This window comes from Panthera leo, chromosome D4 (assembly GCF_018350215.1).
Source record: "Panthera leo isolate Ple1 chromosome D4, P.leo_Ple1_pat1.1, whole genome shotgun sequence".
NCBI classification, from domain to species: Eukaryota; Metazoa; Chordata; class Mammalia; order Carnivora; family Felidae; genus Panthera; species Panthera leo.
The window spans coordinates 85,351,959-85,377,458 of record NC_056691.1 but is presented as its reverse complement, the minus strand read 5'-3'; the positions used below and the strand labels follow the sequence as shown (position 1 = coordinate 85,377,458).

At 50.1% G+C, this 25,500-nt stretch overlaps 1 protein-coding gene across 9 annotated transcripts in view; it reads right to left on the bottom strand.

The window, feature by feature from the left end:
- RALGPS1 (Ral GEF with PH domain and SH3 binding motif 1) overlaps positions 1 to 25,500 on the bottom strand; it is a 269,628-nt gene that overhangs the window by 221,118 nt on the left and 23,010 nt on the right. For 5 of the 9 annotated variants that reach the window (XM_042914070.1, XM_042914073.1, XM_042914074.1 and 2 more), the window contains exons 2-4: positions 25,056 to 25,134; positions 16,259 to 16,423; positions 2,276 to 2,397 (exon numbers count right to left, since the gene is read on the bottom strand). In XM_042914070.1, coding sequence (XP_042770004.1) covers positions 2,276 to 2,397; positions 16,259 to 16,415 — 279 coding nt within the window. In that variant the 5' untranslated portion in view covers positions 16,416 to 16,423; positions 25,056 to 25,134. Of the gene's footprint in view, positions 1 to 2,275; positions 2,398 to 16,258; positions 16,424 to 19,122; positions 19,228 to 25,055; positions 25,135 to 25,500 lie in introns of those variants that run through there. The other 4 variants (XM_042914076.1, XM_042914075.1, XM_042914078.1 and 1 more) reach the window with 4 other exon arrangements.

Genomic DNA, 25,500 nt, shown 5'->3' with positions numbered 1-25,500 from the left:
ACTGAAAATGTGAGGTTAAAAGGAAGCGCAGAAACTCCAACCTGTAGGTTCCAACAGGCCTGTGTCATCTGAACGTTCTACAAACGAGGTTACAGTACCCAGAAGCCTGTGACCTGAAGTAGCACATCGTAGGGTTAAGAGCTCTCACGTCAGGCCTGGTTGGGATGCCAGCCCCGCACTAGCCGCTGCCTGACCTCCCCGTCTCTGTAAAACAGAGCTGCTGGACCTACTCCCCAGGACTGTGGGACGGGTTATATAAAATGAAGCTTACAAAGCAGCTGGCAGAATCCCCCTCCCCCGGAGACGCCGATTCAAGGGGCGTGGGTGGGGTGGACATGGCTACTTTAAAAGTGCCATGAATGGGGCGCCTGGGTGGCTCAGTCGGTTAAGCGTCTGACTTCAGCTCGGGTCCTGATCTCACAGTCGTGGGTTCAAGCCCCCTGTCGGGCTCTGTGCTGACGGCTCAGAGCATGGAGCCTGCTTCGGATTCTGTGTCTCCCTCTCTCTCTGTTCCTCCCCTGTTCACACTCTGTCTCTCTCTCTCTCTCTCTGTCTCTCTCTCTCTCTCTCTCTCTCAAAAATATGAACAAAGATTAAAATAAAAATTTAACTAAAACAAAAAGTTCCACGAATTGATGGGACATTCTCCCCTGAGGAGAATCTGTGCTTAACTTCTGAAAAGTAACAAACACTAATCCCAAGTGCCTCTGGAATTGGCAGTCTGTCCCGCCCCTCAGTCTTAGGCACAGACCCTGCCTGAGCAGGTGATTACCGGTAAATCACTCTGCACTTCCTCAACCACCTTCCAGAAAGCAGGCTAAGTGATTTTCCTCAGTGTAGTGTCATTGTGGTTAAGAGCACTGGCTTGAGTCACGGAAGCCTGGCTCCGAATCCCCACCCACTGCTGACCAGCTGTGTGATTTGAGCCAGTGTAGTCCTCCCCTCCTGCCTTGGTTTCCCCATCTAGAGACTGGGGGTGAAGGTGAGTGTGAGGATTAGTGTGATAATGCCTGTGGAACATGCAAGGCAAGGGCCTGGTGTGGAATACACGCTGAATTATGGGGTGTATGTGTGTGGGGTCATTCAGTCACCAAAACCAATTGAGTACATGTGTTCTTTCACTCGCTAACTATGGAGTACTTGCCATGTTCCAGATACACGTATACACACACGTGCACATATACACACGGACGTACCTACACATAGTATATACGTACACGGGTATATGTAGGTGTATATATATGCACACACACACAGAGATCAGAAAAGAAAGAAACTCTACTCGAGATGGAACGTAAACTGTGAATGCAAACAGAAGTCTGATTCCTCCAGTTACCGAACACAGTCCACTCCTGGGACCTCAGGTGTTGTAACTTCCCTGTAACACCCCGTTACATCTGCCCCAGACACACACACTCACACAGGGGGCCTTACTTAACCCAGTGCTGCTCCAAATACATCAGTGCTGGTGCTGATGACAATGCAGGGACTTTATTCAAATCTATACCGGCACCATCAGGGAATTTGAAAAGGTACTCACAAGTGTGTTTTCAGAGGCAGAGGTCAAAATAGAGACTTTTTTAAAGGTTTCTAAGCTACGAATTGGTTCCTGTGAAGTTCTAGCTGATCACACAGGATCGTTTCAAAAGCCCAGCTCAACCGTGAGGGACTTACAAGCTCACCACGCTGAGTGTTCCCTTGCCAGCTTGTCACAGGAGCCACGCGTTACACGTTCGGCAAGGTGGCATCCCTGGGCCTGACACCCGCTCCTCCTAGCATGCCTCTCTCCCGTCACGCACTTGGAAAACAAGCTCCCAAACCCCCAGGGCAGGAGCCCCCGCCCAGGCCACTCTCAGACCACCAGTCCTTGCAGCCATTTCCTACTGAATAAGGCAAATGAGAACACTGAGCCAGTTGGAAGCACTTCTGTCTGACTTCATTCTGGAATGTGTGACTTATTTATAATCGGCAGCAGCTTTTCTTGGAAAGATCTGATCCCATCTTGCCACCAAAATGGAATGTGGCACTTGCTATGACCGGACCGGGCAGGTGACAGTTTATCTTTGAAGAGAAGCACCACAGAAAACACACTGATCCTCAGGGCTGACCGCCTCCCACATCTCACGCCTGGTGTGGCCAGGGGCCACGGGAGCGCTAAAAATGGTGGTATTCACGGAGCCCTGCTGCCCTGCTGCCCACGACTTAGCTGGGGACTAGGTCAGCTGAAAGGACTCCCCCTGCCCCCCAAATGCCCCAGTTCTCACAGCCCCTGTACCTGTGGAGTGGCGGAGGTGACCAACACACTAGCCATCAGACCATTCCTCTTGTACATAGTCTCCGGGCCACAGGGAGCTTCAGGGCAGCCTCCGTCGGTGACATAACCTGTCTGGAGAAGTCCTACAAGGAAAAAGGGGCTCATAAAAACCAGCTTCAAACCCAACTTCAACCCACCCTGGAGGAGGAGCTGTGCTAGACCCCGGGGGAGACCTTCATAAACAAAGCTTATAAGCCAGCAGCCTACAGGCTAAGTATGACCCACAGACATCGTTTCTTGGGCTTGTACAGGTTTTAGTATTTTTAAAATTCATCAACAACATTTAATTAGAAAGCTTCACATGGAATTATGGATTTCCAGCCTTTCTTGAAAATGAGAATACCTGGCAGTACTGGGCCCACGTTGCTACTTGATGAGCATCAGCGGAGCTGAGCGACAGCTGCCCCCGCACTGGAGCAAGTGCCTTCCGGACGGCACCTGGGCTGTGCAACCATTTGGGTGCATGCCTGGCCCTCTCAGGCACTAGAGTTTGTGACCTTTGTTTTCAAAGAAAGCAGGGAAAGAGTACAAACCGCTCCTACCGTGCTTCCCTGTGCACAAGACCGTTTCATCAGTAATAATGTGATCACAGCTAATATTCGCATACCGCTCACCCCATGCCGCGCACTTTGCGTACATGACCTAACCCTCACAACCGCCTCAGGTAGGTGCTATCGCTCCCACATTAGGTGTGAGGAGTTTGAGGCACAGAGAGGTTAAGTAACTCACGCTTTGGGGCCTCTAGTCACGCAGCCCCACCATCCCATCATCATTCAAGACCCTGCTCAAATGTCGTTTCCTCGGGTTACCGAGCCTGGACCACTGGAACCAGAACCAGATGCTCTCGTGCCAACGCGTACATGCCTCTAGGAGGGCATTTATCACATCAGTCAACAACACGGAGCTGCAGCCACCACCTGCTCTTTAGCAGGAAAGTGACCAGGAGAGTAGGGAGGGTGCAAGAAGGGAAGGAAAGGAGAAGGTCAGGTACCAGCCGGCAGCCAACTGCATTTATTCAGGCCAGAGATGAAGGTCCCCTGAGCTAAGCGAGGTTGTTGCAGTGGAGTCAGAGAGGAGACAGACGGGGAGACAACAGAGACAGAAAATCAACAGAAACTGATGGGGAAGGGCGATCGGGGTGGATGAGCTGAGGGTGAACGGTGTCTGGCTTGAGGTGCCAGAAGGACGGCGTGTCCCCCATCGAGGGCAGGAACAGAGGTGGTGCAGCAGATCTGTGAAGAAGATGATGAATTTAATCTGGGATATATGCCGAGTCTGCGGTGCCCGTGAGAAAGCCCACCCTGGAGAGCAAGGTCTCGCCTGAAGCTCGCTGGGGAAGATGGTCTGGAGATGGGTGGAAAAGATCTCGACCCTGCCTGGGACCTGCTGGAGCCTCAGCCCCAGGGCTCATCACAGAGCAGCGCTTCGGAACAGAACAGAGTCGCACGCCCGACAAGGTCCGTGCGCCCAAGGGTGCTGCAGGCTCCGTCCGCCCCCATCTCCAAAGCCACGATGGCCGCTCCCTCACAACCTCTCCGCCATCTTCCTCGCCGGCCATCTCCTCCCGAGCAACAGCCTGTGAGCCGTCCGCCTTCCCGCCTTTCCTCCCCCAAACGCTGAGAAGAACCAGTCTGAGCTATAAATGACATTTGGGAGTCAGCCAGGGACAGCTGAATACGGATATTTTAGATGATATCGAACTACCATTAATTTTCTGGGGCGTGATAGTATCAGTGGGGAGATTAAGTAGGAGAAAGTCTGTCCGGGCGATGCGCTGTGGCAGAATTCAGGGCTAAAATGAGTTTACAATTTAGTTTCCGATCAGTCTGCAAAATACGCTGAAGTAGAGATAAAGCAACTATGGCAAAATGCTAACGCCTGACATCTATTGACAGGCGTTCACTGCACTAGTCTCTCAACTTTTCTGAATGCTTGATAATTTTTATACCAAAAGAGAAGGGGGGGAAAGCACAGGTCGGCAAAGTTTTTCCTCAGAGGAAAACCCGAGCAGCAGAGGCCAAACTCCTCTTTCACCAGCAGGGAAAGGGGACGGGCTGAGAACCGCCATTTGTCAATCCCTCTGTCCTCAGAAGAGCCGTGCTTGCGGTCACCCAGGACCCTGAGCCGTGGCTGGGGCAGGTTTGGAAGGCAGCTGCGTGAGAGATGCCAAGAGACCTTTAACAAAAGAAGGCATACAGATGTCAAAGGAGGGGAATGCCATGGGGAAAGGCGAAGCAAAACCACAATGAGACAGCGCTTCAGACCCACCAGGATGGCTATAATGAAAAAGACAAAACCAAGCGCTGGCAAGGACGCGGAGAAATGGAGCCCTTAAACCTTGCTGGTAGGAGGTAAAAGGTACAACTCCTTTGGAAAACAGCTTGGTAGTTTCTTAAAAAGTTGAACAGACGCTTATCAAATGACCAGCAATTCTACTCCTAGGTAGCTACCTTTTAAAAAAATGAAAGCATATGTCCGCACAAAGACATGTACATGGATTATTCACCAGAGCCAAAAGTTGGAAACAATCTAAACGCTCCTTGCTCCTCCAGTGGTGAGTGGATAAACAATGAGATATTTCCCTACCGTGGACTACTACTCAGTAATAAAGAAACGAAATACTGATGCAAACTGTAACATGAATAAACCTCAGAAACATTATGCTAAGTCAAAGAGGTCAGACCCAAAAGACTGTACTGTAGGATGCCATTTTTATGAAATGCCAAAACAAGGCAAACTCATAGAGACAGGAGCACATCAGCGGTGGGCTGGGGTGGAGGCAGGACTGACTGCAGACGGGCACAGGGATCTTTCTGAGGTGACGGAAATGTTCTAAAACAGGATCATCACGACTGTTAAATGCAGCTCCGTAAATTCACTCAAAATCACAGAATCACACACTTGGAGTGGGTGAATTTTACGGTATGTAAATTACACTACAATGAAAGCAGCAGCCACCAGTGTTGTTTCACGATGGCACCCTGAACTCACATGTTTAACTGCTCCCTTCCACGTCCCTTTGAAATAATCAAAGAAATATGAAAAGAGCAAAAACAAACCACGTTAGCCCATGACAAGAGAAGAGTTACTTTCTTAAGTTTATTTATTTATTTTGAGAGAGTGAGACAGACAGCGTGTGTACACAAGCAAGGGTGGGGAAAAGAGAGAGGGAGAACAAGAATTTCAAGCTTACAGGGCAGAGCCCGACGTGGGGTTTGAATTCACAAACCGGAGACAAGATCAAGATTCAGACACTTAACCGACTAAGGCACACAGGTGCCCCGAGAGAAGGGTTATTAACAAGCAAAAAGACGTTGAGGAATTTCCAGTGCAGAAGAGACAGGACTGAGAGAAGGGGAACCCACGTCTGGAGCAAAGGGAAGGCCTCCCAGGAGTCAGGCAGACGAGACCTTCCCACAGACACCCCATGAGAACCTAGAGACTTCAAAGTGGGAAATCCAGAAACTGAGGCTGAGAGTAAGGCTCAAGAGCTCAAAGAGGCAGCATGAGACTGACTCAAGCTGCAGGGCTGTCTCAGACCGGACAAACCAACTCATGCGGACTGGGAGTCGGGGCCAACCCAGCCAGGCTCTCTATGCCAGAAGCAACCAGCCTGTTGGATGGCCTCTGTTCAGATCAGCTCGGGCCAGACTGAAGTGACTCAACCCAAGCCTGACAGAGTCACGAGGGGAAGAGGGCACGGGAGACAGCCAGCCTGATGCTGTGTGATGATGTTGTGGATCCAACCTGCATCAGTTCCGGGCTGATGTGAGCTTCGGTCCTTTCACAGTATGCCTGGTACTCTGCGGGTCTGCCCCGGGGGGGCCCAACATGGAGCCCAAACCAGAGACCTTGGCTCTCCCCACTCACCCGACACCAGAAGCCCTCAAGTCACATAGCCCTTCAACACAGAGGCCACGTTTGGTTCTCACGCCCTCTTCCATGACAGTTCATTCGCCCACCCCCTGCATCCCGTCCGAAGGACGCTACCACCTCTGCCCGTTTCTCCATCATCGCTGGGGGGGGCGCACTCAGGTGCCCCCGTCCAACACCGACAGCAGCACACGCAGGGAGCGGCAGCTGCGCGAAGCTGGGCTAAGTGCTACATTTTAGTTCATTTTGTCTTCACGACAACCCCAGGCAGGGGAGACTCTTCTGGGAAACTGAGGCACCAAGAGGTGATGCAACTGCTAGTTGAGCAGTGGGACTGGGGTGTTCAAACCCTGGTCCGTCGACACCAGCGCCTGGGCCTCCTCCAAGAGCCCATGAGGACCCTGTGAGAAAAATGCATGTGAAACACTCGGCCCGGGCTAGCCACAGACCAAGCACTCAATCCCAGTTACTGGTCACTGTGAGTGTTAATCTAATCCTACAGTTCTGTTCATTTATGCCTATTGTTTTTTCCTAAAATAAACAAATAAAATATTAGCTTAAAGAAAGCACGGCATCACGCTCTGTGAAACCACAGGCCTCCACTGCGGGAAAGGGGTTCCCAGCTGTGGATGCCAGGCCACCGGACAGCGGAGGCTGAGTCCAGGTGTCTGAGGGCAGCTCCTCCTCCCGGAGGCCTGACCTGCCTACCGCACGCCCCTCGGGCCCACCTGGACACAGAGCACGGCAGCCACAGCGTGTTAGCCCTGCGCTCCCCACGGGCAGCCTGGGCTGGAAAGAAAGACAGAGCGCTTGTTTCAGATCTGACTCCTGCAAGTCTCGCCATGGACAAAAATAGCCTAACTCGTGGGCAGCATGTCTCAGACGAGTGATATTTCACATACTAAGAAATAACAGAACCAAGCAGAACAGAACATCTTTCCAGGGCCCAGGGACACCCCCACCCATCCACTTTCAGTCCCTGAGACCTGGCCAGGCCCCAACTCCTCATCGGGGACCAGACTCCCATCAAGGGAGTCAGCCTGGCCTAGGCCCCTCCCGGAGAACCGCTTCTCCACCCCTTGGGAGGGGCCCTGAGGACGGCGACTGTGCCTCCCAGGCCAGACTGACTGCACCAGAGTGGCCACCTGATTCTCCTGGGAACTCGGGACGCTAAGATGCCAGTCTCTGCTGGTCAACCAAACTGAGACACTCTGCCCTCACTTGTAGGGGGGTGGCATCTGCCCGGTTGCAGGGACAGTCGGCCGGAGTGTGAAGGCAGCAGAAGCACGAAAAGGCTGAAGGCAGAGGCTGTGTCTGAAAGAAAAGGACAGCAGCGGGCCTGGCTCCCAACCCCGGCTCCGTAGTGTCAGGTAGTGAGAGGGGCTTTCCAAAAGACCCTGATCAGGGCTACTTCCGAAACACCACATCCATGCCACGCCACCACAAACCCGACCATGAAAACACAAGGGTCTCATCTGAATGGGGAAAGAGAAGCACCATTCATTCGTCGAGCTCCTACTTCACATAGGTATTGTTCCAGCCACGGCTTCTAACCGTGTTTATGCCTTGGACCCTTCTGGCAGCCTAGTGAAGGCTCTGGGTCCCTTTTCATAGAAGTATTTTTAAACTCATAAAATCACATAGGAAACCAACTACATAGGATTACCCAGGAAAACAATTATATTAAACTATAGCTATTTTAAAATAATTTATAATACAATAACATATTTCTCCATGTAAGGGAATATATATATTTCTTTATTATTGCATGATATAACAAGATACGTTGGGAGGTTGAATAACTACCATAATTTAAAAGTAGTTATGAGTATAGATATTCTAAGACGTCAATAATTATTATGTGATATGAAAATACCTGTGATTTTTATTGGTGACAAAGTCCCAAGTGCTACTATTACTATGACTCATTGTCTGTGTTAGTAACTGAGAGAAATGCTAAACTTCAGTGAGAAGTTGGTGAAAATAAAGATGTCATATTTTTCCCATCCGAATTCACAGATGCCTGGTTCAGAACCCCTGTTCCAGGCACTAAGGGACACAAAACCAGCAGGCCCTGCTCCCAGAGAACTTATATTCCAGTGTAGAAGTCAGAAAATACACACATGGGTCGGGGCGCCTGGGTGGCTCAGTCAGTTAAGCTTCCGACTTCTCCTCGGGTCATGATCTCATGGTTCTTGAGTTTGAGCCCCGTGTCAGGCTCTGTGCTGACAGCTCAGAGCCCGGAGCCTGCTTCAGATTCTGTGTGTCCCTCTCTCTCTGCCATTCCCCCACTCATGCTCTGTCTCTCTCTCAAAAATAAATACACATCAAAAAAAAAATTTAAAAAGAAAGAAAATACACACGTGGAAACAAAGGAGATAATTTCAGATACTGAGAAGTGTCTCCCAAAACTAAAAGATGGTGGAGGACGGTATTTGCCAGGTGGTCAAGGAAAGACGCTCTGAGGATGTGAAATTTGACTGAAACCTCAGGAAGCAGTCAGCCCATAAAAACCAGCATGTGTTCTTTGCAGAGGGTGCAGCAAGTGCAAAGGCCCTGAGATGCACATGAGCTTAGCAGGCTTGTGATGGAGGCAGATGGACCAGGGTGGGCAGAAGGCAATGGACAGACAGGCTGGGGCCAGAGCATGAAGGGCCTTGATGCCACGGCGGGAGTGTGGGTTTTATCCAGAGTGCAGTGGGAACCCTCTGGTGTACTAGAGGGCTGTGAGCAGGGGAGTGACAGGATCTGATCTTACTGTTTGTGAGATCACTTTGGCTACTCGGCATAGAACTGAATGAAAAGAGACAAAGCCGGAGCCTCGGAGCCAGCTGGGGTAGGAGAGGATGACGGCATAGACTGCTAGCCACAGGGGTTGGGGATGGACATGGCGGGGTAGGTTCCAGAGGGAAAGATACAAGACTTGCTGATGGACCACACGGGAGGGGAGAAGAAAAGAGAGGAACCAAGGATGACCTCTAAGCTTGGGGCTGTCACGAGTGGGTAACAGCTACACACGCTGCTCAGCTGTTCATTCATTCACTCGTCACCCACCCAGCCCGCTGGAGGACCAGTTCTGCTCTCCAGGGCCCCGCAGCGTAGTGGGGAGAACTCCCCAAAGTAGCTGCTCACGGGGACACATGCTGTAACAGATCACAGGTTCACCCTGGGGGTCAAAGAAGACATCACTGACAAGCACCCTTGAGCTGGGTCTCGAAGGACCAGTGGGAGCGCTTCAAGGAAAGGGCGGCCGAGGGCAAGGAGGATGCCCTCAGCAAGTGAGGCAGATTGGGGCGTGAAAGCACCCTGAGGTGCTGGTGTGCCAGGAGCACAAGGGGGCAGGTCCCCCTCCTCACCTGACCCCAGCCCGTGTGCATCCTAACACACAGCAGCCAATAAGCTAGGCAGGGACCCCCACAGAGTTTGTCTTCCCGGATGGCCCTGAGGCTACAGCCACAGCCACGGTGTCTTGTGCCCTGGTCACTCCCTCATCAGTTCAGCAAACTTGGTGAAACTGCCCAAACCCTGCTCTGTGCAGAGGAATCAGACCAACCCTTGGCCTCAAGGTACTCCCACAACGCTATCTATCACTTCGTTTCAGGCTCTAAGGATTTCCATGCATTAACAAACTTTTTTTCACAGGTGAGGAAATGGAGGTACCAAGAGATTAATGAAACTAACTCAGGGGTGCACTTTTACCTGCCTGTACTGGCTGTGGCCCCTGCTGATCAGGGGCAGGCTGGCAGGATGGGGAGAGCTCCAGCTTTTTGAGCCTGGCTTTTTAATCCGAATCACACCAAAACCCCATCTTTCCATCCTCCAACTCTCTCACCACACACACACACACACACACACACACACACACACACACACACACACTGCTAATGCCTCCTTGGAAACCAAAACACCGCAGAAGAAAAAGCAATTCTCATGACGTAACTTCGCAAGAACGTGGCAATTGTATCAGAACCACAGAACAATCCCTCATCTCTTGTTTCTGTATGACAGAATCTGCTCTTGTGTGTGGGCTCCCGGAGAGAGAAGGAAAATCCCATATGCCATGTTGGTTTCCTTCCAAACTTTCAGAATTCTCCTTCAATGTTTCAGGTTCAGGAAACCAAGAAAATAACACGAGACAGTCTGGTGCAGACCACTGTTGAGAAGGCAGAATAACCACTTTTTCCTAAGCGTATGGAGGCTGTTTCAAAGAAAATACACATATCCAGGAATGTTCAATTACAAGAGAGTGATCTCTTCCAAATGTTGCAGACAAGCATGGAAACGGACCCGGAGCTCCGCTTCAGAGGACGGTGCTGCTCTCCACCTTCCTCCGTCCTGAACAGAAGCTGTGACAAGACGAACAGGAAGGAAGCAAAGAGGGTTCTGCCCACAACCCCTCCATCACTTCAGGAGCAGTAAGTGTATGTACGTACATGTGTACACACACACACACACACAAACACACACCGCCACAGCATGCACATTTCCTATTGCCAGAGGGCTTCCCCCAAGGTAACCATCACTGTGGTGCCGGACCACGGGCCGGCAGCTCAAGAAAGTCCCCCTAAGAAAGTCCCCCTTGTGCGGGCTGGCAGGGTGGTTATCTCCACCTCTTCCTGACCCTCTCCAAACCGGCCAGACCTCTTTTCCTGGCAAGCAGGAGCGTCTGGCGGCTTTCAAAGGGAGGCCCGGCCACGGCCACGTAAGCACATGTCAGACTTGAATGCCATCACTCACTGCGGCGTTCACCGCCCCCCAACCCCCACCCCCGGCCCTTCCAAACCACCCGCCAGATGTTCAGCCTCCGACATCCCACCTTCTCGCTGACGGAGACAGAGTGGGCCGGGGAGGCGCCACCACGGCTGTGCCCCCGTGGAGGAGAGAAAGCGGCAGGGTGTGGGAAAGCGGGCTGGATTTAGGGGTGGAGGGTCTGCAGACCTCACAAAAAGGGACAAACCCGTGAAACAGCACACCAGAGAAAAGGAGCACGAGGGCATCTTCCTGGGGAAGGGAAGCACCTGTGTTCACTGAGCTAAGGTAGGGCCCCCCGCAAACAGGCGGCGATCCGCTAATGCAGGTGGTAGGTGCGGAATGAGTGTCCCCACAGCCCACGCACCACAGCCAGGGAGGCAGAAGGGGACACGGCCCATCCTTGTCCTCAGAAACCATAGTCTGGCCCAGGGGCGCCTAACCTTTTCCAACAGGAGGACTTCCTGAATTTCTTATGTAAAAGTAATACACGTGCATGCCGAAATTATAAAAACTGAATAAAAGGGCATAAAATAAAAAAGGCAAGTCCCTGTCTCCCACAAACCCTAGTCCCTGTGCCCCAGGTCACACAGTTCCCTTAGGGGAGGGCAGCATTTATGCACACATCCACACACACAGAGATACAAGTAAATGTACAAATACACACATAAATGTACTTAAGAAACTATCCGTTTTAACACCAAAAAGAAATAGTTCTATTTTTGGCATCTGTTGACTAAGAAAAACCCTTAGTAACAAAAAGCTGTTATAAATCACTAACACATTTAAACTAATCTGCGGTCTACGAATCACAGCAATGTCTACATCCACTTGGAGTGCAGTGAGATGTATTTACAGCATTCATTCTTCAGCCTGACAGAGCTGGGAGCACACATGGATTTGGGGAGGCCTTATAGCAGCCCCGAGTTCGACACCCTCACCCCCCACAGGCTCACAGCTGCAGGTGAAGCCAAGTACTTCCGTGGCTTAGGGAACGGACAAATCAGGATTTGAATTCTCACCCATCACTTACTCTGAGCCCTGAGCAAGCTGCCTGACCTGACCCAGCTCCACCTTCCTTCCCTCCCCCACCTGGCAGATGGCAGATGGTTGAAGGGGTCGCCAGGTCGGTGTAGGCTGGAAGCGGCTGGTAAACGTCAGCCACGTCTGTGCTGGCACCCCTCACCACACGCTCACCCTCCCCGGGGACGGGCAGACGCGGGCAGGGCTCCCTTGGCATGAGACCACAAGACATCGCGCTGAAGTTGAGGCACCAAAAGAAATGTGAGTAAAGAATCTGCACTTCTCATAAAACCAGGAACGGTTCTCAAAAGGAAACTAATCCAGGGCACCTGGGTGGCTCAGTTGGTTGAGCGTCCGACTTCGGCTCAGGTCACGATCTCGCAGTCTGTGAGTTCGAGCCCCGCATCGGGCTCTGTGCTGACAGCTCAGAGCATGGAGCCTGCCTCGGAGTCTGTGTCTCCCTCTCTCTCTGCTCCTCCCCTGCTCATGCTCTGTCTCTGTCTCTCAAAAATAAACAAATGTTTAAAAAAAATGTAAGATCACGCAGAACCATTCAGGACAGAGCTGAGGACAGCCTGGGGTCTGACGCCAGGAGGGCCCTGGGCCCCAGTCAGGGAAAGCCCGGCTCGCAAAGGGACTTAAGAAGTGCCTGAGTCTCCTGGAGCCTGCTGGGGAGGAAACAGGGAAAGCAGGAGATGGAGACTGGGGTTTTCTGGGAACTCAAAGTGACTCCTGAGCATATTCTCAGGTTCAAAGTAAGGAGTCCGTGGAGGGCAAAATATGAAAAATCCAAGAGACAGAGGGCACACCTGACAGAGCACGTCTCAGAGAAGATGGCAAGGGTGGGACTGTGGTGGCTGCTTCCCCTGCCCCCGGAAGACAGGGACAAGGGCGGCTGCCACCCAGACCTTAGCTGGAGGAGGGTGGCCCTGGGGAGACAGGAGAGCCTGGTTGGCACGGGGGGCGCCAGTACACGGGGGTTTGGTGACGTCTCTCAGGACGAGATGCTTTTACCCTAGAGGTACCTGCAGCGGTAGTACAAGAACTAGACCACACGTTTCCTCCCGCGAGGACCTGACGTGACCCTCCGGACAGGGAGCTATCACAGCCCAGAGGACACTAATGAAGCCTCACAGCTAGATGCAGGGAGGATCCTGGACTGAGACAGGAACGGAAAAAGAACATTAGGGGGGAAACATCAGGGAGGAAACTGGTGGCATCTGAAAAAGGTCGCAAGTCTTAGTTCATAGCATGGTACCTATGTTAACTCATCACCTAAGTCAGTCTGCTAACTGTGTTAAGCCCGTGTAAGCTGTTCACATATAAGCTGGGGGAGGGATGCACATAAATGCTGTGTACTGTTCTGCAACTTGTCTGTAAGTCTAAAGTGATTTCAAAACAAAAAGCTGAATTTATTTTTTAAATATGTATTTATTTGAGAGAGAGCGAGCGTGTGCACGTGCACATGAGCAGGGGAGGGGCAGAGAGAGCATCCCAAGCAGGCTCCTCACTGTCAGCGCAGAGCCCGATGCCGGGCTCGAGCTCACGCACCGTGAGATCATGACCTGAGCCGAAATCAAGGATCAGATGCTCAACTGAATGAGCCACTCAGGCACCCCTAAAAAGTTAAATTTAAAAAGCAACTCTGCACCCTCATATCCCACCCCACTCACCACCCCCTACACACACACAAGCTCCACGATCAGGCCTAACACCAGGGGCTTGTCATTTCCCGTGCCAAACCATCAATCGAGAGTTGCAGCTCTGGGATGCTGAGGTTAAGGCATTTCACACCCGTTACATGTGGGCCAAACATACATTATCTACAGTAGACAGACGATGGGGCAGGCTTGAAGACAGTTTACTGTGAGGAGCAGGGGGTCCCTCTCTCCTTCTTAGTCCCTGCCAAGGGCAGAGGAATTACTGGTTTGACAGGTAACAGTCCAGCTCATTGACTGGGCCACATCCATTCGGACCATCCCTAAGAGCCAAAAAGTCACACACCTGTTGAAGGCCCCTCTCTTCCCCACTGCTGCTGTGAGACCTGTGGGACTCCCACACACGCCCCTAAGTACACCTGCCCGGCCTGGACCCCAGGTACAGGTCAAGTTTAGGGAGCATGGGAAGCCCCAGTGGGCAAAGAGCTCATCACTTGCTTCAGCCAGCTTTGACTGGAGAGCCCTGTGCCAGAGACTGGCTGGTTCATGAGGGTCATTTAATTCAAATTCCCCTTTGCTGTTTTTCCTTGTCATCAGGATGAACTTTAGAAATATCAAGGTGAGGAACAGGTTGACAGAACAGGACACCCACACTCTTGGGCCTTCCTGACAGACACCACTGAGCCCTGGCTCATCATGCACAGCCTGGCATTTCCCACTGAAACAGGAAGGAAGTCAGCTAAGAGTGAGGCGGGATGGGCGAGGTCTGGCTGGAGAAGGAGAGTGAAAAACATCTGGGCAGCGGCACAACAAAGCCCATTAGGAATAAAGGGTGTGCCCCACGAGGTAGGAGCCAGAAGTTGAGGAAGAATACCCTGGTCCTAGACCGTCTTCAAGTACCATCCCACACCCCCACGGAGCACACAGCAGTGGGTGACAGGGGCAGGGGTCGGGGCACCAGAGCGCACAGAGAAAGCCACATGTTCACAACAAACCACAGAAACAGATCTTAGTTCCAAGACAATGTACTGGGTCCACACATCTGCGTTCCCCTCACCAAATCTTATTAAATGAAAAACAAAAACAAAAGAACAAGAAATCTGTTGCAGTGTTGAAATACAGGGAAGAATGACATCACCAAACCAGAAGTTAAGAATTCCTAGAAGATTTGCAGCGAATGGAAGTGGACAGAGGAGAAGCTATGAGAGTCAGACATCTGGCCACAAAATCAACGGTCTCTCTGGTCTCAACAGCCAGCTAGAAAAGGCAATGGCCTGGGAGTCTACCAAGCAAATGATACCTACAAATAAACTTCAAAAGAAATGTACAGAAATCATTTGAAGCAAATTATGAAGTTTTCCTAACAAAAAAGAAGACAAATTAAAGGAGAGAGATTTCACTCCTCTGAATAAAGAGACAATATTGCAAAAGCATCAACTCTCCCCAACTGATCTATAAATAAAATACAAGGTCATTCTAAATTCTAAGGGGATTCATTTTGGAATTCAACAAATTGATTTGAAATTTCATCTGGAAGAATAATTTTTAAAAGCTAAGAAGGTTTCAAAAAAAGGACATGTGATGAGAAGTGATTTGTCCTGCCAGGAAGCCATGGTCGAGGATAAAGAGCACTGAGAGATGAATGAATGAGCAGGACAGAACGCAGCCCAGAGCACAGGGTCAAATACATGTGAGAATTAACATCTGGTCACAATGTCATTGCAAACAGCATGCAGGGATGGATCACTTAATAGATGTTGACAAAACAATTTACTATTCTCTTAAGGGGGAGGGGATTTGTTTAAAATCTTACCCAACATCATATATAAGAATAAAATTTTGATAGATTAGAGACTTAACCAAACATAAAATCCCCATAAAAATACCAGAGGAAACGCTAACCATTATTTTTTTTTAATAACCTTGGGGTGAAGAAGTTCTCTCTAGGGTGATACAAAAGCCAGAAAAACAAAGGAAACCATCAGCAGATTTAAATACAATAAAAAAAATTAGAACTCTGTATAAGAAAAGACATCATTGGGGCACCGGGGTGGCTCAGTAGGTTAAGCAGCCGACTGTGGCTCAGGTCATGATCTTACTGCTCGTGGGTTCAAGCCCCACATTGGGCTCTGTGCTGACAGCTCAGAGCCTGGAGCCTGCTTCGGATTCTGCCTCTCCCTCTCTCTGCCCCCTCTCCACTTGCTCTCTGACTCAAAAATAAAAGTGTTAAAAAAAATTTTTTTTAAAGACATAATGGGGGCACCTGGGTGGCTCAGTCAGTTAAGCATCCAACTCTTGATTTCAGCTCAGGCCATGATCTCATAGTTAGTGAGATCAAGCCCCATGTCAGGCTGTGAGCCAACAGTGTAGAGTCTGCTTGGGATCCTCCCTCTCCCTCTCTCTCTGTCCCTTCCCTACTTGTTCTCTCCCTCTCCAAAATAAATAAACATTTTTAAAAAGACATAAAAGATGTAAAACAAACAAACAAAAAAAGAAACTGGGGAAATGTGTGTCTGAAATGTCATGAGAGAGGATGTAGTAAGATCCTTAATATGGAAGGAATTCCCCAAGAGCCTGGCTCAGCTCTCAGCAGACATGTGGCCCAGGCCAGGAGCCTGTTCTCTAAGCCCCAACTTCCCACCTGCAAAGACAGAAGCTACCAGCAGCACCTTTCTCATAGGTGTGAGGACTGCACAAGATGCTATTTGGGAAGCACTTAGCCCAGAGTCTGAGCAAAGCAAGGAAATCATCAGACGGGCAACCGACCAGAGAGTGTGTTCCAGCAAGTCACTGACCATACCACCACCTGCAAAAAAGAGAAGAAAACACTGGAAAGCCTCATTGGCGTGTTTCAGTACAGGTAGGTGGACCGCATCCACTGAAGGGGATGAAAAGGATGGTTGAAAAGGATGCGACAGATAAATAGTTATGGACAGAGAAAGATGGCCACAAATTCAGGACATAGCCACCCTTATTATTTCATTCAGCAAGTATTTCCTGAAAGTCTAGTCTGGGTCAGGTACTGTTCCAGGTGCTGGGCACAGAGCAGTGAAGGAAAAGCCAGAAATCCCCCAGTACCTGCTGGTGGAGGAGGCAGACAATACAGCACGCAGGGAAAAGCGTATGGAGAGTCAGCTGTGGTAAGAGAGGGAAAAGGTAAAGCAGGGCGGGGGCGGCTAGGCAGAGGGGAAGGAGGGGTTGCAATCTTCAGTGGCGAGGGCTGAGAAGTGCTCTCACTGAGAAAGGGACATCTGGACATGCTTTCCAATACGTATGCACACATGTGGGCACACACACGTACATGAAGACACAACTGTTACTACCATCACCTGCAAAAGGTGTCCGTGCATAGCACTTTTACTTTCTACTTTTTGTACTTTCAGTACTTTTGTACTTTCGGTATTGCTCCATTTCTTTCCAAGTAGGTGATAAAACAAGGCTGTGAGCAACACGGCATCTGGGGAGAAACCCGAAAGTGAACTTCCACAGACGTGCCCTTGGAGCACGGCTCACGGCCAGGTAGTCCCGACGCGGGAGGGTGGGGTCGGGCGCCTGGTGCTCTGGCACCACCTGGTGGCCACTTCCAGCCGAGCAATGTCCTCCGCAGCCCATCAAGGAAGTCCGTCCGCAAGGCGCACAATTGTAGCAACCCCACCTGCCCCGTGGACGGGGACTGGAGAGAAAATGGGCGGCACAGATGCAGTCTGGTTTGTGGGGTGGCAGGGTCAAGGCAGGATTTATTCAGCTTGGATTTTCAGAGTTTTTACAACGTTCCATTATAACTACAAGGGCGCAGTCCTTTACGAATGTACTCGAGGGCAGAAGTGGAGAGAGGTGGGTTGGGGGGCACAGATCCATAAAACCGGGCCCCCTGCGTATGTGTCCCCAAAAAGGTTGGGGAATTTGTAGTGACAAACTCAGGTCACACAGCCTGTGGAAGAGGACGGGTCTTCCCCAGTGAGAGTGCCTAAGGGCCAAGGTCCTACGAGTCTGGCTGGGCTCAGGGGCCACGTAGCTGCTCTCCGTGATTAATCACTAACTAACTGAGCATGGGCACAGGCCACTAAGCCAGCACCTCCTCACCAAAGCCCAGAGGAGACTGAGGTACAAGCCCCGGGGTGACAGGGCAGTGATGCTGATCACACCAAGGACTCTTCCTGGGACACTCGTCCCTTCTCCGTCCTCTCGTCCTCAGTCTGGGTCGAGGGCCCCTCCTCTGTGCGCCCTCCACTAACCCGCCACAGCACCTGTCACCCTGACGGGGAACTGCCGTCATCCCTGAGCATGTGCCTGCTGGGCCACGAGCTCTGTACCCATCTCGTTCGCCACCAGGGACGGCACCTACAAGCGCGACATCCTGCGTCTGAATGCAGCTCTCTGCCTACCACCAGCATGGCAGGGGGCAAGGGCCTCTCTAAGCTCCACTTCCCCCTCTGTGCCCCACCTTGTGCAGCACTCGCCTGAGTGCTCTGTGTACATGAGGTCCCGGAGCTGAGGCCGCCTCTGTGGGTAAGTGCTGACGGCAGGGCCCGGCACAGGGCAGATTCTCCAACGGTTATTTTAGCCTCAGTCCCCAGCACAGAACCCAGCAGTCGGCTGTGTTCTCAATAAAAATGGATGAATTACTCCCCCAGCCTACTGTGGAAGGGAAGGGGCAAGGTCAGAGCAAGGCTGTGATGCTTGAGCCACCCCAACAGCACCCCCAAGCCATCTGGTTCTGCTGCCCCCCAAAAAGGCTCGAGGACTGCACAAAAGGACTTGAAGGAGACAAGGCCCTCCCGCAGGTACAAACAGCCCTGCAGGGTGGGGCGGGGAGAAGTGGTGCAAATACCGGGGCTAATGCCTGAGGCAGGAGGGGCCGGGGGAGCACAGCAACATTCGGGGCTCAGGCAGGACCCAGGTGGAAGTTACCTCCCAGCAGCCGCCTCAACTAAGAACAGGTGAAACTTGCCTTAACAATCCCTCCAGCCCAGATCCCTCCCAGGCTCCCTACAGACTGATCTTCAAAGCCCAGCCAGCCCATGTGAACATCACATCCTAGCCCAACGGCCCATGTGACCATCACATCCTAGCCTTGCTGTCCTTGCTTCCTGTGGACTCCTTCCCCCACCCCACCCACCGATTCCTTGCATTCAAACCCACTCCCAAGTGGTCAGGGCTGTGGTCCTCACAGGGGAAGGAAAGAGGGGGCTTAGAGGTACCACAGGCCCCGCCTATGGGGAAGCATGTTCTGTGCTGGGAGGTGCAGTCCCTCTGCCAGCCCTGTGGAGGCGGCTTCCAGACAAGGAAGGAGAGTTGCGCAAACAGGTGCCAAAATGCTGCCAGAGGTCGCCGGCGGCCACGCCTGCCCTGCTGTCTCTCACAGGGGCCGTGAGACCATCCTCCCTCCTCTCCTCTCCAGTCTTAATCTAGATGTTACTTCCTCCAGGAACCCTTCTGGGACCCCCTCTGTTATGTCCTTCTCCCACTGGCTTTTAGAGCACCCAGCCTTCTCCTCCATGGCACCTGCCACAGTTGTCCTGCATCTGGGTTCGTCTTCCTCCCCGGACCGCCACAGCTCTGGCACACAGCACTCGGCTGCCTCTCCAAGACATCCAGTAAGAGGGTCACACGAGCCATGTCAGGAGCTGGCCCAAGGCTTCCACGGCTCACAAACCCTTTCCTGAGCAACCTTTGTGCTGCTGTCAACATAAGTTTAGGTTCCGGAACTAGATGCTCAAAAGTCACAAAGTGTCACACGTTCCAATGGATGGCCTTCATCTTACAGAAAGGAAAACTCAAGTCTCCTTGCTTAAACAGTCACATTTATAAAGACAATCTCAAAGGAAATGACAGAAAGGAAGGTTCAGTTACAGTTACTGGGATGTTTCTTGATATTTAATTATTTATAGATTCTACCTCATTGGACTTCCAGTTTAAACTGCAAAAGCAACAGGTCCCTGTTGCTCTAAGGCAAATCCAGTAAGATGTACAAATAAACTCATCAACCCACCCTTCCCCCGCCGCCCTCCCCCTTCCACACTCCAGAGGTAATCACAGCAAGCAGCAAGGTGTATTCCTCCAAGCATTTCCGCTAAGCCGCATAAATACACATAACCAAGCGGGACTCATATACCAGAAACCAAGGCCATACCCTCAAGCGCCTGCAGGGCCCAGGCAGATGAGGTCACTGGTGAAGACGCAGGTATAACAGGAGCAGGACACACGGGGCCTGTGGCTAACTACACCACTTAGAGCTTTCCATTTGGAACATTTGTAAAGTTCTGAACTGGCCACACAAAGCAACCAAGGGGGAGATTAAACAGTGCTCTTTGGGCCGGGTAGCAGAGTGGATAGAAGTTCAGATTTTGGAGCCCTGGTCACAGCCTGGGCCTAGCATCTATTGGTTGGGTGACCTTAAGAAAGATATTTAGTCTCAGGGCACCTGGGTGGCTCAGTCGGTTAAGCGTCTGACTTCGGCTCAGGTCATGATCTCACAGTCTGTGGGTTCGAGCCCCACATCAGGCTCTGTGCTGACAGCTCAGAGCCTGGAGCCTGCTTCAGATTCTGTGACTCCCTTTCTCTCTGCCCCTCCCCTGCTCACATGCTGTCTCTTGTCTCTCTCTGTCTCTCAGAAGTGAGTATTTTAAAAAATAATCTTAAAAAAAAAGATACTTAGTCTTTCTCTGCTTCAATTTCCTCCTCTAAATATAGGTGATCTAATACTGCCCATCTTGTGAGTTCACTGTGAGATGAGAGTAAGTTCACTGTGGAAAGCACTTAACACAGTGCCCAGCACAGGGTTATCTGCCACCACAGGCCACCAGTTTGCAACCCCTACTGGAGACGTTATTATGCAATTTATCTTTTAAACCCACCAGACTGTGGCCTTGTCCCATGTCAGAACAGAGAAAGCCGGCTCCTTTGTAATAAACGCCTAATCCATCACTGCCTTTCTGCCACTCCAAAAATTAGAAAGTATCTAATACACTTTAACGTGTAAAGTTAACGTGTAATACACACGTTAAAGTGTATTAGATACTTTCAGATTATGTTCCCCACGAGTTAGAACAGTTCATACTCCCTACCAGCGATGTCATAGAGGACCCACTTCCCCACTCACTTGCTAACACTGGTTTCATTGTAACTTTTTTTGCTAATTAAAAAGGCAAAAAAAGAAAACTATTGTTTTAATTTGTATTCATTCTGCTACTGATTATCGTTTGAGGCAGAGATCTCAACTTCTTTTTTCCTCCCTTTCTTCTTTATAATGAGAACTACTGTTTTTACCTAAGCCCACCCTGTGCTCCCTTGTAGCTCAATGTGGCTAAGCTCTACTCATTGAGGTATAAATGTTAGTGCTGTGTGAGACCTTTAAGAAAGGTCTGAAAGGGTCACTATGAAATTGTGACTTATAATAAGCAATATGTATTTGGTCTTTATCCCCCTTGCTCGTACAGAGCTCCTAAAATGCTTGGAATTTTCTAGGTGATGAGAGCAATAAAAAAAAAAAAAAAGTATCTTATGTTAAAAAAAAAAAAGAAATGTCTGAAAGTGCACGGGCACACCCTTCTTCCCCTTGTCTCCTTCAGGCTTTTGGAATGCAGATGTAATGACTGGAGCTCAAGCAGCCATCTTGAATCAGGAGGCAATCTGCTATAGATGGAAGAGCTGCAAGACCTAAGGAACCTGGGTCTGGGATGACACTGATTCCACCACACCAACCGTACACTGCCTACCTCTTCACTTTTTCATGAGATGAAAACCTATAAACCCTTATCGTTCAAGCCATTTTATGCAGGGGTTATCTATTGTATGCAACCAAATCTAGCCCTAATACACCCTTTCATCCCCAAAAGTCAAAACTGAACCTGTATTTCTCCTTCCTTAAGACAGATAAATAACAAAGCCTCTATGTTTCATTTCCTCTGTGTTTATTTAAGTGTCCTAAACATGGAACACTTATTTCTTCACTCTCTCATCCCTTCTCCCAACCTTAGGTTTTGCAAAGGTGGTTTAGAATTTTTGTTTTCAGCCTATTATGTTTTGTCATACAGCAGTTCTCCTCTATCTTAAAAACTGTTAATAAGTTAACACAATAAAAACTCCGATGCACAGCAGCAGTAGTCACTGAGATAAACCACAGGCACTGACAGGTGCCCTGCTCTGCTCTGCTCCCTGCATTCTTCCTCTATCCCATCGTCTCTGCCCTGCTTTCACTGTCCTTCCACTGGACAGTTTACAAGGCATTTTCTCAGCTGCACTTCACAGATACTGTATGTTTTATGCCCTCACATGTTTGAATCGCCTTTCTTTTGCAATAAGCCGTGAGTGGCATTGTGGCTGGGCACACAGAGGACTGCAGCCCCTCTCCCTTGAACAGTCTGCAGACAAGTCCATTGCCTTCCAGCCTCCAGCACTGTATATGGGAAGCCTAATGAGAGTCTAATTCTTTTTCCTTTAAAATCCTGCTCCTTCTTCTTACAAGAGATTTTTCTCTTTCTTCTTGGAGTTTAAGAATTTTACTACAAAATAGGTTAAGTGTTAGCCTTAGTATGAACTGAATCCACTGAATCTGAAGAATCACATCTTTCTTCAGTTCACCGCTATTTCCCTCTACTGCTTTTCTATTACTCCTCCATCTATTCCTTTTTCTCCTTCTGGAACTTCTATTACCCCCATGCCAGGTCTCCTGGATAAGGCCTCTAAGTGTCTCACATTTTAATTCATGATTTCCATTTCTTTTTATTATTGTTCCGGGTTGTGAGGCATTTCTTCTGTGTGACTTTCCAAACCACTAATCTCAACTCTTCTATTGATCTTTGAATTCAAAATACATGTTTTTTAGTTCCAGAAAGCCTCTGGTACACTCCAATCTCACCCCTTTGGGAGTTCATTCCTTGTGAATTGAAGTTCTTAAGCGTCCTCTCCATTCATCCTGCCTCAAAGGAGCCACTGCTCCAAGTGTGAAGCTTGGCCTTCCCTCCTTTCTATGGCCAAGTCTCCAAAAATGTGCTGTCACTTGCCATTGCCTGTTGAAGGATACGGGTTCTCACACTCCCCGTTCATGGCAGACTGCTTGAGCCTCTGCGGCAGCAGAAGCCCGAAGCCCTGGGCGACCTGACAGCCTCTGTTCAAGAGGGCTCAAGGGAAATGAGCTGGTGAAGTGTGACCTTCCTGCTGAGAGGTGGGGGGGCAGATGCTCTGCCCTTCGGTCCCCACCCTGGTGATGACAGGAGAGAGGAGTCCTCGCACCTGCACAGACTGGGGGCAATTCTGCCCAGATTCTCCGCGGACAGCAGGTGGGCAACCACCATCCCTCTCCAGGAATCCAGTTCTGTTTTCTTTTTTAAGTCTTTTTTTATTTTTATTTTTTTCAAAAAAAATTTTTTTAATGTTTATTTATTTTTGAGACAGAGAGAGACAGAGCATGAATGGGGGAGGGTCAGAGAGAGGGAGACACAGAATCTGAAGCAGGCTCCAGGCTCTGAGCTGTCAGCACAGAGCCCGACGCGGGGCTCGAACTCACGGACCGCGAGATCATGACCTGAGCCGAAGTCGGCAGCTTAACCGACTGAGCCACCCAGGCGCCCCTAAGTCTTTTTTTTTTTTAATTTTAAAAAGTTTATTTCTTTTTTAGTAATTTCTACACCCACCATGGGGCTCGAACTCACAACCCTGAGATCAAGAGTTGCATGCTCTTCCAACTTGAGCCAGCCAGCTGCCTCATCCTGGAATCCAGGTCTAATCAGACCCAAAAGCACAGACCGTGGAGACAGGTTCCATTTCTAGAACAAGACTGACCTAGAGTCCAATCTCAACCCTGCCACTAACTTGCTTTGCGACCTCAGGGAGATTACTTCCCTCTGAGTCTGTTTTGTCTTGTGCTCCTGCCCATCCTCCAGCAGTTGTCTCCAGCATCCTCCTCGGGGAACCAATCCCACCAGTAGGTAAGTTTCAGGGAAAGAGCTTCTTCTAAGCACTATATGAATTACTTGTATTGTAGCTAATCGTAGAACATGAAGGAAGACTGAAGCCCTGGTAGGAAAACATCAGAAACTTCGCCTTCTGCCTCTTTTGTGATAACGGGTTGACAGAAGGGTAAGGCTACTAGAAGAATCTGAAAAATATTGTAATCTTTCAGCTTTTAACATTTTTGTGATTTCTCCCACCTGTACAGAATCTCTTAACATTCTTTTAGGCGAACACTCTCTGCTTTTCCCCCCTTTTATTCTTTTATGTTGTCTCAAGACCTGAGAACCATGGCCACAAAGCAGATGGGTATGGAGAGCCATAAGAGAGTCCAGGTTGGTTTCAGTCTGGTAATATTCACTGAGCACCTACTGTATATAAGGCACTGCATGGGATACAATAATGGGCAAGACACAACCCCTGCCTTAAAAGAGCTTAAAGTCTAGAGGCGCCTGGGTGGCTCAGCCTGTTAAGTGTCCAGCTTTGGCTCAGGTCATCATCTCAAGGTTTGTGGGTTCAAGCCCCGTGTGAGGCTCTCTGCTGTCAGCATGGAGCCTGCTTTGGGTCCTCTGTCTCCCTCTCTCTCTGCCCCCCCACCCCACCCCCTGCTCTTGTGTGTGCACACACTCCCTCTCTCTCTCTCTCAAAAATAAATAAATACTTCTTAAAAAAAGAGTTTAAAGTCTGGTAAAGGAGGTAAGGTAGGAGGTACAGGGTACATCAAAAAAAGCATGACGTGATGCAGAATGTAGGCAGGGCCACGAGGAAGTTAAAATATGTGCCATGAGGGTTTAAAAGGAAGGAGAGCCCCCAGCAGCTGGGGGCACACAGATAGGGCTCACAGAATCTTAGGGAGCAAGAATGGGGGCAGGGAGAGGAAGAGGGTGGCAGGGCACTGACCACCAGAGTGCGGTCTCTTGAAGACAATGAGCACGTCTTATTTGTCTTCATATGCCTTCACCCTTCCTCCCACGGCCAAGCAACTCAAACAAGAGCTGGCCTTTCTGATGAAGGGTCTGGGGCAAGGGTAGCTGAACTGGAAAGAGAGAGGAGAAGGGTCTGTGCGGAAGTACAGGGACAGACTGAGGCTGAGAGAAAGGAAGTCATCCCAGGTACTGGGGAGTCAGACACAGAACATCCAGCTTCTCACCACTGGAAGCAAAAAGGCAACAGCATAACAAGGGAGCAACGAGAGGTTCTGCACAAGGAGGTGGAGAAAAGAAAAGCCCTTGATGTAAGATCCAACAGAGAAAACCTCTGAGTTTAACCTGGAGAGAAGGAACCTCTGCATGCATGGCTCACGGGGGATGTCTGATGTCCCAAAAGCCACCCTGCAGCTCCTCAGCCCCACAGACCCCACTTGGCATGAGGTTCCTCTGACCGCACCACCACCCAGATCACCTGCACCAGCGTGCACCTTTCTGTGCCTGTATATTACGGCCCTGCTCAAGAGAGCACATCTGACTACGGTCCATAAGCCAACTTACCAGGAATACATGTGGGGCTTCATAATCCCAGGCCAACAGGATATACCATCCCAGCACGTCTCTTTCCAAACAGTAGCCGCTGTAAAAGTAGGAGGAATAACTACATTTACAACCATGTTCCATATGGTAAGACTTGTTTTTCAAAGCTCAGCAAGGTCAGACCAACTATAGTGCTGTAAGATTTGATTTCAGCCTGTTCTTTGAAATGTCAGTTTTTCCCGCAGGTCAATATTTTATATCACCATTAGCCTACCAGGTAGCAAAGCCTGTCCCTTGTTCATCAAAATCAACTTAAACTTCTTAAACTTCTCCTTTCCTGTCATGCTTTGGATACATGCTGTGTTAAGCATGCAAGGGTTTGCCCTGGGGAATCACCCCCAAAGAAAAGCATGACTCTATGGGAATGTGCATTCTGGCAGGCCCAAAGCACCAGCCATGGCCTCGG